Raw genomic sequence first — 13,974 nt, forward strand, 5'->3', positions numbered from 1 at the left:
AGACCAAATACTAATAGTTGCTTGATTCTTAAGTTCTGGTGTGCTTGTAAGTATCATTCTATAGTGCACATTTTATCTGTTTTAATTTATTGACTTCATAGCCCACCATATATTGTGAGCTCAAAGTGGTTTTCATCTTCTTTCCCCGGACACGACGCAAATACTTCTGTCCCCATGGTGCTTATAGTTGGCGTAATTTGGATAATTAAAAGCTTAGGGTAGAAGAGAGCTAGAAGAAATTAAAAATTACAATTCATAAAGATAAAACAGTGATTAAAGAGCTTAGTTGTTTTTGTTGTCCCAATATTTCCTAGTCTCTCTAACTCATAGTTTTCTCTATTAGCTGAACTCACAATCCAAGTTTTCCCAAAGTATGATAAACAGAGCAAGCATACAACAAACGGGCCCTTTGGAGTAGCAGCAACAGGTCTTACAATCTTTCTCTTCCCTTTTCAGCTCATAAATTGCAACTATTGACTCTGAATTTAACATCTCCAATCCTTATACAACATTAAAAAGAAAAAGAAATGTGAACTATATTGACTTCATTTCGTTTATGAATTGTTTTCCATGAACAACACCTTGAACAACAGAAACTTCACTTACAAATATCAACTTTACAAGCGTATATAAAATCCAAAATAAAACCTTCATTTAAAAGGCTTATGGGGGCGAAGGAAGATCTTCCATAGTCACCAAGAAGATAATAGAGATGGTGCTTGTCTGATATTACTGAGAGGGCATTCTAGTGGGTAGGTAGGTGTTGCAAAAATGATTTCATGGGAAGTTTTGTGTAGAACTTTTGAAAATAGTAAATACAGCATGTTTGTAGATGAAAGCGTGTGTTTTTTATTTATTTTTAAAAAAATTGAGTCTTATTCGTGTTTGGATTTTCAGAGCTCTAAGGACATAATCCTACTAAGTTAACAAGCTTTTCCTCTGAAGAAACACCTTTAAGACAATTCTTATAACTTTAGAAAAGAGTCATTAGAACCAACCTGACCTACATTTATTATCAGGACCTGGGCAGCTGAGCTGTGAGGAAAATTTTCAGCTGTGTCAATTGGGTTTTCGGTGAACCCCCAGCGTAGGTTAGGTAAGATTGCTATAGTGTATAGGGGTTCTAGTTTCCCTCCAGGATCTAATTCTGACTGAGTCCCAATTTTAAGTGTTTGTAGTAGGTGTGGAACAGTAAGGACAAATGAGAGAATTCTGTGAACTGACCATCTTGCTGTCTACTATCTCCCTGCCTGAGCTGGTGCAAAATGGTCTCTAATTCAAGTGTTGAGGATCCTCTAAGCCAGTGTTTCCCAACCTTGGGCCTCCAGCTGTTTTTGAACTACAATTCCCATCATCCCTGACCACTGGTCTTGCTAGCTAGGGATGATGGGAGTTGTAGGCCAAAAACATCTGGAGGCCCAAGGTTGGGAAACACTGCTCTAAGCAATGCCAAGGCTCAGGGTGGTGATTTATTATTTTCAGGGTGGTGGTGTTGTTGTGTTGTGGTGGTGGTGGTTAGGATTTGCTTCCCCTGAGTTATCCCAAAGCAATTTGCAATATAATAAAAACATATATAAAACAGTTACCGGTATATGTATAAAAACAGTTAAAGCAATTGCATATGTAAGACATTAAAAACAACAACATCAATTATAAATATAAAAACAGTCTCAAAAAGCAGCACATACATAAAACCAATTCAGATCCAGTACAGTTACCAACTGGGATAAAGATCTCTATTTAAAAGTATTGTTGAAAGAGCCACTGAAAAGGCAGTAAGAGAAAGTGCCTGACTGATATACAATAGCTTTAACTTCCATCCTCACAATTGTGGTTTGTTGAAACATGGCAACAGCCTATACATGTTATAGGCTACATTCCAGATTTTTTTTTGGATGAGCCAGTGTGGTGTAGTGGTTAAGAGTGGTAGTCTCGTAATCTGGTGAACCGGGTTCGCTTCCCTGCTCCTCCACCTGCAGCTGCTGGGTGACCTTGGGCTAGTCACACTTCTCTGAAGTCTCTCAGCCCCACTCACCTCGCAAAGTGTTTGTTGTGGGGGAGGAAGGGAAAGGAGAATGTTAGCCGCTTTGAGACTCCTTAGGGTAGTGATAAAGCGGGATATCAAATTCAAACTCTTCCTCTTCTTTTTCTTTTTTTTTTAAAAAAAGATGATATGCTTCTCATATGTGCTGCATAGCATGGCAGGACAGAATCTCAAACAAAGATATACTCTGAATTTTCTGTCTTCCAGTTCATTCAGTTCTGATGACTGTGTTGAAAATATATTATGAGCCAGTGGATCAGTTATATTTTACATTGGGTATATTTCAAAGTGGTTTACTTCTAGATTTCAACATGGTCAACTCTAAACAATAGATGGCAGGCGTGGTTTACTTATTGTACAGTGTATTTGTTTTAAGAACTCAAGTTTGACAATTTCCAGCCTGTTTCTAATGTCAAAGCAATAAACCAGCCTCTATTTCTGTGTTACTTCTTAGTAGGTTCAATTTTTGTGGAACTTTTATGTAATTTATGCAAAAGCTCACTATAAAAATAATTTGAATGGAATCTAACAGCGCTAAATGAAAATTCCACCAGTGCAAGAATTTCTCCTTGCATGGTGGGACATTCTACCCTTCTCTTCCTCCCTACGCTGTGGATAACATTTATGCACATGGAAACGTGCAAATTGCTCAGAAAGTACACAGTCCTACACCCCAAATGGAGCAGGTGAGGCCCACTAAGGTCAGTGGGAACTAGTCACGAGTAAATTTGTATAGATTTTTGTAATTGTGAAAGATCCATCAGACTTGGGATATTCATTGAACATATTTTTATAGCAAATAATCTTTGCTAGACAGATCCTGTCATTGACTGCATTGTTTGCATAGACATTGCTAACAACATTGTGGGTATCTCTGAATGTAAATTCAGCTGCACAGTCAACTTTATCCTCTCAGACCTGAGTTCTTTTCAGACTAAATCAAAGCTCTTGTAGACAATTCTGACACCATTTTCTAACGTTAAGGTAGATGCTGTGGGTCTGTACATAAATAAATATTTCTCTCATGTAGTTGACCAGCTCACTGGTAACACTGACTTATATGCAGACTGAGAAAAATGGTTGTGTGGAATTATTTACAGAAGTGAGACATTTAAGACAAAACAAAATATGGAGAACAGTTCTTCACAAGTTGTGCATGACTTGCCCTTATGCAGGACATGTAAAAGCTCTTGCCTTCAGATTACCAAACCATGTCAAACTTGTCCAGGATAATCTCTTAAGAGTTTGAGTTTGCATTTGAAGTAGTAGAATTAGCACTGAAATAACAAGTTTTTTTTGAGAGATGTAGTTGATGGATCTTTCACATAGTTGCAATCATATACACGTTTATTTGTGACTAGGTGCATTTGAACTCTATGGGATTATCTGGTTTGTATGTGCTGTACAAGACTATTGTGTCAGTGATCTGCAAGCTTTCATGTATGCAGATATAGCTGGAACTGAAATATTTTGATTCTAAATATAGAGTCTGCAAAAAACAGACCATTTTCAGGGAACAACATATGTACGCGTCTGAAAACAATTATCCACCCATTATATGGTTTGTCAGGTCAGCTTGATTGTGTCAGTCATCATCTCCAACTGGAGATCAGCACTACAAAGCTGATAGCACTAACTATGTGATTGTCTTTCATGCATAGTTCCAACTCAGTAACCAAGGCAATACATACAGCTCTGGATACTGGATATAGTTAAACAGCATGTGAAAGCCTCAGTCTTTCACATGTATACGACTCTTGCTGGGTTGAATCCAAGACTTTGCTTGCAGAAACGTAAGCACCACTCATGTACAGGTTGTGGGTGAGGCACTCATTCTCTCACATAATAATAATAATAATAATAATAATAATAATAATAATAATAAATTTTATTTATATCCCGCCCTCCCCAGCCGAAGCCGGGCTCAGGGCGGCTAACAATAATCAAATAATCAAACAATCAAATAGTTACACATTCAAAATATTTCATTATAAAAATTAATTAAAACATCATGACATTGCATACAATTTGGAAAAGCCTTACTGTCCTGGGGCAGTTTTCCAGTGGGCACAAGTGGCTGTTGGATAGGGAGACAACTCCGCCCCCCCCCCCGGTAAATGAATATTGGAAGCACTTCCACTCATGTGGAGGGAGGTAAGTATTGGGTCTAAGTCTTTACGTATAGGTTTATGTACTGGCCCCACCCCAGCTAAGGAAGGCACACGTCTGATAGTTAAGTCTTTATTGACAAGAGAAGCATTTACAGCAGCTTCCACTGTACTCCATGTACACATGGGCTTCTAGCCTCTAGGCAGTTGCCCACACGTCTGGGCCCTGTGGAGCGTTGCAACAACAGTGGGACCATGAACTCCACCCCCCACCCCCCCGCTGGCTTATAAGGGAGCCAGTGTGGTATAGTGGTTAAGAGCGGTAGTCTCCTAATCTGGGGAACCGGGTTCGCGTCTCCGCTCCTCCACATGCAGCTGCTGGGTGACCTTGGGCCAGTCACACTTCTGTGAAGTCTCTCAGCCCCACTCACCTCACAGAGTGTTTGTTGGGGGGGAGGAAGGGAAAGGAGAATGTTAGCCGCTTTGACTCCTGAAGGGGAGTGAAAGGCGGGATATCAAATCCAAACTCTTCTTCTTATATACCCTTCTCTGACGGGTTGCACACACATAACGTGAGACATCTGCATGGAAGTGGTTGTGACTCTTCCCTCTTCTTCTTTTTTAATTTTATTTTCAATGCAGAATCATAACAAAAATTACAAACATTGAATCCAAAATAACACTATACAAACAAACAAACAAACAAAAATGGAACATACAAAAAGAACGAGAAAAACCCCCACAAAAAACAACTCTTCCCTCTTCAAGTTCCTCCTGTTTCTAGAAGACAATGGCATAGAGGATGTTGAGGCCTGATCAGCCTCTTCCTCCACCTCTGGCAGGTCCTGTTTCGCCCCCTGTTCATCCCTAACAGCCGTGCTCCTTCTTCTTCCCCCCTGTTCTGGCTCCTGCCTCATGAGTGGCACCGAACCGCATAATTGCTGACACCCTCTCCCAGGTCAGTCTCCTCCCCCCTTGCTTTGGCCACACACTCATCAGAGCGCTGTCAGCCCTTGACAGAATAATAAACAGAGTTCACATGCTCATTGCCATTTTTGATCCCTTAGCATCTTTGTCACTTTCAAACAAGAAAGATGGATAGGAACGAAAAAAGAAAGAAAGAAAGCTGCAAATCTTCTAACAAGTGACTGTGGGGTGATGAAAAATGCATCTCAGGTTTATTTTGTCCATTCCTGCAATTTTGGCAATTCAGAATTTGTGTCCCTCTAAATTCAAATTATTAACCTACAAAAGAAAGTATTCTTAAATACATCAAAAGCAAATTTTGACAGACTTCGCTCACCCCAGAATTAGAATAACTTCAGCATTAAATAGTTGTGGGAATGTAATGGTCAATACCTTTCTGCTTTAAAGCACAAGCCTCTCCTTTGAATTCAATGGTACCTGTGTTCTTTGCATGAAAGTGTGTTCTGTCAGGCGAGACATGAGGAGACTATTATAGATAGTGCATTTCTGCTTCCAAAAACTACTCTCTCTGTGTGCTCATGTGTTGGGGAGAGGTAACCAAATGGGACATCAATTCCCCCCGCCCCCCAGCAGTATACAGTTTTATTTAGAATGATGTTGTTGTGCTGCTCATATAGAGTGAAAGTATTGTTAGGAACTGTGGGAAAGATCACTAAATCCTCATATAGGTATAGTGCAAAATTGTTTACTAGTGCCAATTTAATTAATTTTGATAGAGCAAACACATATTCTATATGTATTAACCTAGCAGATTTATAATGCTATGAGAAGTTAATTTCTCTATTCAAGCCATTATCTCCTGTAATTTAGCTGGATTACACAGTTTAATTCGCCAGCAAGCCTTTTAAAATCACTGAATAAGCTTCGTATCAAGACCAAGGATCAAGTGGTCAGAGGGAATATTTCTAATGTGCTCTCCCAGATGTAACAAACATCCTATGCCACTTGGTTTTTATACTGGCTTTTTAAAAATATGAAAAAGTACCCAGAGAAGCAGAATACCTGAGGAGTTTATTAGTTTCTTTGGAGAGGCGGGAAACTTAACCTGAAGTGCCAGTTCTTACAGAATTATTGTTTTCATTTATTTGTAAAACACCAAAATACTAGGTGCTTTTGCTAACACCAGTAACAAGCCCCTGCTTTCTGACTTACAATTTAAGTATAGAAAAGTAGCACAAAGAAGCAGGGCAAGGGATGCAGCAAAGTTTGTTCTTTGACTTCTGTCCCTCAACCAAGACCACATGAAGGAAATTCTGTAGTTTTTTATTATATAGATAGCTTTTTTTACAACCGAACTGATTGTCTGTGTTGCTTTTTATATTAGTTTAAGATTGTAGTTTTAGTTTAGCTTACCCAGCTTTATCCCTAGTAGCAGCATACTTAAACATGTGAATAAGGGTGGCAGAAATAAGCAACACCTTTTATGAAAAATCCAGTTTTAGTCAAGGAGCACTGTATAGGTTTTGCTTGCAGAACTTTCAGTAAAGCACGTGCAATACTAATACCACTGCCTTCTATTTTAGAAACTGGTTGCCCAAATGAAGCAGGATCCACAGGTAAATATGTTTTGTTCACACTCTTCATTTCTGAACTCAGTATACAAACATTCCTCTTGTTGCATTTTTCACAAAGTGAAATAGAAAAGTTCATCAGATCATATATTAAGTAAACGGTCTCAATATTATTTCTGACATTGTTTTGTTCACAAGAAGATTCTTAAAAACCATATCATGAGGAAGGTAGTGGTTTGTTTATTTAGTTCACCAAAATTGTAACATTGGAGGTGCATTCATTTTCTTTCACCTCATGTATACTATAGGCACATTCTGGTTCAGAACGTTTTAAGTGTGAAATTTGGAATGTGGTGGTGGTTTAATGTTAGATGTATCTTTAAAAATAATTTCATTTTTCTTTAGTGGTGCACATCACTGAAAGAAAATGTGGAGCATATTGTAGGGTACTCCTTGATGTCCTTGTTATGTCTTCATGAAATACATGAAAATGCCACCCAAATGATGCTAAATATTGAAAAGAGCCATAAAACTGTAGCACCAGGCAGTTCAAATAGGCTTCAGTGTTGTGCTGTTTAAGCAGTCCCATTGGTTACAACCTAGAGGAGCTTTATTTATAGCATTCCTATGAGTTTAGAGTCCTACTACTATTCTTTATTAAGAATTGAAAGAGCTTTCTCACAGATTCTTTTTTTCTCTCCCTTTCTAAACAGAATGCTGATCTGAAGAAGCAGCTTCATGAACTCCAAGCCAAAATCACAGCTTTGAGTGAGAAACAGGTAGGGAAACTGGTATATTTTTAATAGCATCTTCTAAAGATACGTCTTCTCCCAGCTACCACAAAAACTGCTAATTTTTTTCCCATGTGTGAAAATAAGTGTGGGCATCCAACACTTTTTGGCTCTGGTTTGATGTATATAGCAAAACAAAAGTAAAGATTGGATGCACCAGTCGTAGAAAAGTTTATCTAGTGCAACGTGGTGCTGGAAATTTGTGAGGCAGACTAATGTAGAAGTAGGAAGACATTGGACATTCGAAGTGTTGCACAAATGAAATGATCACGCTTGTTACAATGTGCCTGTCAAAATAAGATACTAGGTTTAGTTATTGAACTCCAGATGTATCTGATTCTTTTTTAAAAATCTCGCTTACTTCCACATGGTAGGAGGTGGAAGTTGCTGGCCTTAACAGCTGTGGCTGGATACCCCCCTTTCTCTCAACTTCTCCTCCTCTGCTGGCTGTGTTGTATGCTGGGGCTCATCTGTGGCTGCGACCAGTTGCGGGTGTATTATGAGGTGTGCCTTGGGTGTGGACCAGAAGGGAAAAAAAATTCCCTCTGGTCCGCTCCCTGGCTATAAAAGCCAGTTGTGCCATGGTCCCAGCCTCAGTTCATCTTGGGATTCCCTGCTCACTCTTCCCTTATTCTGTATGTTTTTGGGCTCCCCAATAGTATGCAGGCACGTCCCATGGGGGAGCTCTGCTGAAGAAGCCGTCGGTCACGGTATTCAGGGCCAGGCAGACTCATTTGCGTGCAGACTAATTGGGCCTGTCTGGGGGCTTTGCCTACCTCATAGCAACGGTCACAAATTATGGCAGATAAGGCATTGGGTTGGATTCTTAGCTTTCATTGAGCAAGAGTGGGCGGACCTCACCCTGCTCCACAGTATCAGGGTAACCCTTTAACGGGATCCTTGGGCAGGGGGGTTAGCCCAATTTGATGTACATCATAGGGCAACCTTCAGCCTTGGTTAACCCTGCTAAGCATCTGCCAGGAGTCAGGCTAGTTGATGTTAGGATACAAAACCGATGCCGGCACCAAAAAGTTCTGACATCTGTAAAATTGTGGCCTCTTTAAATCCCAGAAGAGTTTGGATTTGATATCCCGCTTTATCACTACCCCAAGGAGTCTCAAAGCGGCTAACATTCTCCTTTCCCTTCCTCCCCCACAACAAACACTCTGTGGGGTGAGTGGGGCTGAGAGACTTCAGAGAAGTGTGACTAGCCCAAGGTCTCCCAGCAGCTGCATGTGGAGGAGCAGGGAATCGAACCCGGTTCACCAGATTACGAGTCCACTGCTCTTAACCACTACACCACACTGGCTCCCAATCCCAATACTGTTGTCCTGTGTTTTGTTGCAACTAATGTCATATCTGCCCCACCTTACCAATGGCTCCATTGTGCCTAGGCTCACAGTTGAAAATCTGGTTGGTTATTAGTTGGATTCAAGGTGCTGACCATTGTTTGCCACTTTGGTTTTCATTCCGATCTGTAGCTGGAGTAGGTGATGGGGGAAGATGGGGGTGCATGACTCCTGAGGTTACCCCCAATTGACAAATTGTGATTTTGCATTGTGCCTTTTAAATATTTAACAATGGTTCAGTTTAGAACAAAAGCTTTAAATGTGCATGTGCATTATAGGCTAAGAGGGAATTTCTAATGAAGTTCCGTTTCTGACTTGAGCCAGTAGAAGACACAAATAAATGTCTTGTGACCTTTTGTAAATTGTATTTCCTCAGTTTTCCCACCTAAGATATTTGTCATGGCCATTTTGAGAGTTATACCAAGTGTCATGTACAGATTTTTATTTTTTTGTGCTGAATATAACTACTGCTTTTGCATTATGAATGGTGGTACTTTACTTTTTAACTGTGTTGGTATAAGGCTGGGGCATAGGTTTAATTATTTCTGTGCAGAAAGCCTTTGTGAATCAAGCTGCTGTTTAGAAAAGACAGTTAGAAGTACTTACTATTTCTATCCAAGCTAGTGCACTAGAATTATAGGTAACATCACTGTGGAGTTGCAGTTGTTTATATGCTGTGGGGAAGTTGTTCATAATGTAATACAATTATTTATATAGTATCCCATCTTTAATGATAATGATCCTTCCAAGGCAGCTTACTACTGCTACTACTACTACTACTACTACTACTACTACTACTACTAATAATAATAATCCAATAGTAACATTACCATTAGATGACAGTAAACCTTACCAGCTCATCAAGATCCATCCCACAGGTCAGTTGGTGCCAAGTGACCCTGTGCAGGAGGAGGGGACTTCTCAGTTGGAGCAGGCTGTAATGTTAGCTTTGCTTCCCCCCCTTCCCTGTCCTGTTCCTTCCCCATTTTCCCCTAATGAGGGTGAACTGAGGGTGCACCAGTGGAATTGGCAGAACCTATGCACATCAAATCACTGTGTGTTGGAATCAGCTTCACCTTCTCTCAATATTCAAAGAGTTCTGAACCCCTCCAACACTGTTTTTGCTTTCGGCCTCTCAGATGCTGGAAGAATCAAACATAATAGTGTAACAGACCTTTCCACTGATGCAAGATACAATGGTTGCATTCGGGAAAGAGGTATTTAAAACAAACTTTCCTCGCTACTAGAGTTGTTCAGCAATGGAATAACATTTTATGGAAGGCAGTGAAATCTCCTTGTATGAATGTTCTTAAGAAAAGTGTGAACAGTCATCTGTGGAAAACTGCTTTGTCATAGAATCGCTTATAACAGGGCAGAGGGTGGCCTAGAGTGCTCACTGGGTGAAGTTCAACTCTATTGTATTGCAGTAGTGGAGGGAAAATCCTATAGTGTTATTTTCCTACCTGCTCTCCCCCACTCCCCACACTGTAAACCACTGCCTGTTTATCTTACCAAAAACTTAATATCCTCAGTATGAAGTAAAATATTAAATTAAGGCACTCCCAAGTGTGTACCAATGCCCATGACTTTCTCCCTGGGGGTTCAGATATTGAAAGCTCAGTGAGAAGCAGAGGGGGGAAGACAACAATATAATGTATTTATCGAGAAGTGGAGCCTTTTTATAATGTACTGGAATAATAAGGTACAGGGTAATGTAAACCCATTAGTGTTCCTTGGAATGTTGTGATATTAATTTATTATGGCCAATAAAGCGAGATGTGCACCGCAACCCCAGAGTCGGTCACAAGTGGACCTAATGGTCAGGGGTCCCTTTACCTTAACTTATTATATGTATTATGTTACAAATAAATACATGTAAATAAAACAAAAAAGAAGAATTTTGAAAGCCTACAGGTGGCCTTGGTAAGGATTAGCTTGATATTCTCCACACACCCCAAAAAACACCAGTTTGTATGCTAGCATCTGGAATAGCCAAACTTTTGCTCTTCTAGAATGCCCTGTGTGAGCTTGTTACATAGATACTCCATAACGAAGTTTTTAACTGAAGTATGCTCTCTCACATTCAGCTCAACCTAGCGCATGTGGTGGTGCACTGATGGGGACAAAATCCACTGTAGTTCTACATTGTGGTTAAACTTCCTAGTTACAGGAGATGGAGCTCAAGCAGGCATCATGTTTCTTTTTAAAGAACTGATTTCAACAATTTCTGCTGCTTACTACTTGAAAAGTAACTGAATCAAGCTGGGTCATGGTCACTGTGGCCTGAATCCAATACTGTCAGCATTAACTTTGTTTTTGTTTTAAAAGAGGTTGAAATGAGATGGAACATGGTTAAAAGCAGAATGGCAAACGCTTTACCTCATGAAATCCTACACATCATAACGTTATGCTGATATGTCTGCCACTTCAGTCTCTGTCCTAATTTTCTTCAGTAAAGGTTGTTTTGTTTCTTAATTCTGTGTCATGAACTATGCTAGTCCCTAGGAAACAGCCAGCAAGAATTGGCTAACATTCTTTCTGAGACTTTAAAGAGGCAGCAGCTTTAACTTGTGTTTCTGAATAATTACCAGGCCCCTAAAATGCAACAGAGTGTTCCAGTGAATGAACGATCAGAATGTTAGCAACTAGTTGTGCATTGAAGGCAAATCTAGTCGGTTACTTAAAAGTTTTTAAGGTTAATATTGGTGATTTGTTCTCTGAAGTTGGCATAATAATATGTGTGTCAGTAAATTCTTTAGCTGGTGCAGAGGGCCCCTGATTGTTTCAGGGCAAGTTTGATGCAATGCCAATAGATGAGTCATATTAACTTACCAATTCATATGTTGAGCCAGGGAGAGAAGGCTGTATATTGATGGAGAGGCTGTGGTATTAGGTGGAACAAATTTTGTATAAAGCTTGGTTTTCTGACCTGATTTGACAGTCTTTTTAAAAGTCATGTAAGAGGAAAATTAAAAACTTAATATTGCTGTGCAGAAATAATTATAATGGGTAGTAGCTGCTAGTTCTTTCTTCTTACAGAAGTGTTTTCTGGATAAATCACAAGTGTTCTGTACATAGGGGAGAAGCATAATTTGGCTATTGTGATGAATTTTTATCTTTTCATTGAGTTGCAGTTTCTAGTATTTTTGTAAGAGCTGTTTTAAAAAGTGATTAGCTTGCAAATAACATGCAGATATTACCATGCAGCCAGCGTAGAAACACAAGCGGTTGGCATCTTAACAACATTTACCTTTTAGCAAGCAAGACTCATGAAGGAGGGACAGTCCTCACTCTGCCTGCCTAGTGCCCACTGTGTCTACACCACAACTAGCGTGGAAGTCTAGTGGCTTGGCAGAGAAGGGATGGAGTGATCTGAACTCATCCTCCGGCCTGCTCACTTGGCTGCATGGAATTCCATGCATTTGCCTACTTTCTTAAATACAAGGCTGATAATAGTAAATGCTCAGCTTGCTAAATACGCTTACTAAAGCTTTGGAACTTCTCCTATACTGACAGCGTGTCACTTAGGAAATGTGCACTTCAGTGTCAGAAGCTGCAAACCAGCTTAGATCATACTGCAGGATTATTTTTGAGGTACTGTTAAATATCAAAGCAGTCAAGTTTTCAATCCCGGGGGGGGGGGGGAGAGGACCTGAAGAAAGATGAAAACTGTTATTAGGATCGTTGTTCCTAACTTTCAAAACTTTATTGCATTTTGAGATGGCCTACTTTAAGTGTGAAACAAGATGGTGAGTTAGGAATTTTAATAACTTTACAACAATATAGTGCACAGTACGCTTTGAGATAGGAAGTCTTCCTCTTTAGTAGATAAAGTTATGTAACTAGAGCAGTTTTGTTTACCGTCCCTTTGAATTTCTAAATATCTGCTGCTGACACGAACAGCAAAAAAAATCATGTTTATATAGAAAGTGTTTTCTGATGAGCGCTCTTTGTTTTTATATTATGCTTTTATACGCTAGGGCCCCAATCTTACACACTCTTACTTCGGAATAAGCTCTATGAAATTCAGGGGGACTTAACTCAGAATATACGTTCACAGGATGAGACTGTAAATTGCAAGATTAATCCTTTTACAGGGGAGTGAAGTATGTGTATATGTCATCCACTGAACCAAATTCTTGTGTGCGCCTCTCTTCCCCATTTTCAGAATGCATTTCGGAACTTAAGTGCTCCTTGCTATAGTAAATGTGATTACCCTTCCGCTGCCTTCCTGAAAGAATAGATTTTTCAGGCAACAATACTTAAAGTACTAGCTAGAGGGAGGCATTACTCCCAGTTACAACTGTAGCAAGAATAAGGAAACACTGAAGTAAGCCATTCTCCCTCCCTCCCCCACTCTGTGATTTCTAACACACAATAAAAACACAGTAGGAGGTTTGGGGGGGGGCAGGGGTAGTGACAGTTCCATACTGCAAAACACCTCAACGCAATAAAGGAATTTACTCCCCTATCTTGTTTCTTGCTTTTCTGGCTGTATATGTGACTGTATATGGTACAAGCTGGACTGGACAAGCAATAGTTCATGTAGCAACAACTTTGAGATTGATACTGGTGCATAATGGCCACCCTGGCAGGTTGGAAAGCTGTTTGTAAGGGAGCTTGATTATAGGAAGCCTTTGATCCCACATCTAAATATATCTTGAGGAACAAACCAGAGCTTCCTATTCTAGTCTCCACCTACTGTTTTTGTGTTTAATATTAGAAAAATGTTCAGAATTGAAGTAGATCCATAGGATTCATTCCAGGATAATACAACCTATTCTGAATGCCAGTATGCAGAATTTATTTTTACTTTATTTGGGAGGAAGTAAAGTATTGTGATACAGGACTTTTACCTACAATGCCGCTTCCTTTGCAGGCAATCACATACAGATAATTAATAAAAGTTAATTCTTTTAGAGAGCATATCAGTTGATTTACTTTCATTTGTGAATCCTAGGAAACAAGATTTTCCCTGCCGTAAGATGTACAAGAGCTCAAAAACTGCTGTCAAGTGTAAGCAGCACTTGCAATCCTCCCTGCATCATAAAGCAGGTGGCAAGGAACTTTTTTGGTTCTGGGGGTCAGGTCTTTATCTGGCTTCACCCTGCAGGCCATCTTTGACAGGTGGGTAGGGCTGTTTACCTGTCAATCACATAATGTCACTATGATGCCACATAAAGC

The 13,974-nt window shown here is 39.8% G+C and overlaps 1 protein-coding gene across 1 annotated transcript in view; it reads left to right on the forward strand.

Moving 5' to 3' along the window:
• The window catches only part of PHF21A (PHD finger protein 21A), a 130,612-nt gene that overhangs the window by 41,871 nt on the left and 74,767 nt on the right, over nucleotides 1-13,974 (forward strand). The window contains exons 4-5 of the mRNA XM_083750603.1: nucleotides 6,663-6,695; nucleotides 7,364-7,429. Of these exons, the coding sequence (XP_083606729.1) occupies nucleotides 6,663-6,695; nucleotides 7,364-7,429 (99 nt within the window). The remainder of the gene's footprint in view (nucleotides 1-6,662; nucleotides 6,696-7,363; nucleotides 7,430-13,974) is intronic.

Source organism: Podarcis gaigeae, assembly GCF_964106915.1.
Source record: "Podarcis gaigeae genome assembly, chromosome: 1".
NCBI classification, from domain to species: Eukaryota; Metazoa; Chordata; class Lepidosauria; order Squamata; family Lacertidae; genus Podarcis; species Podarcis gaigeae.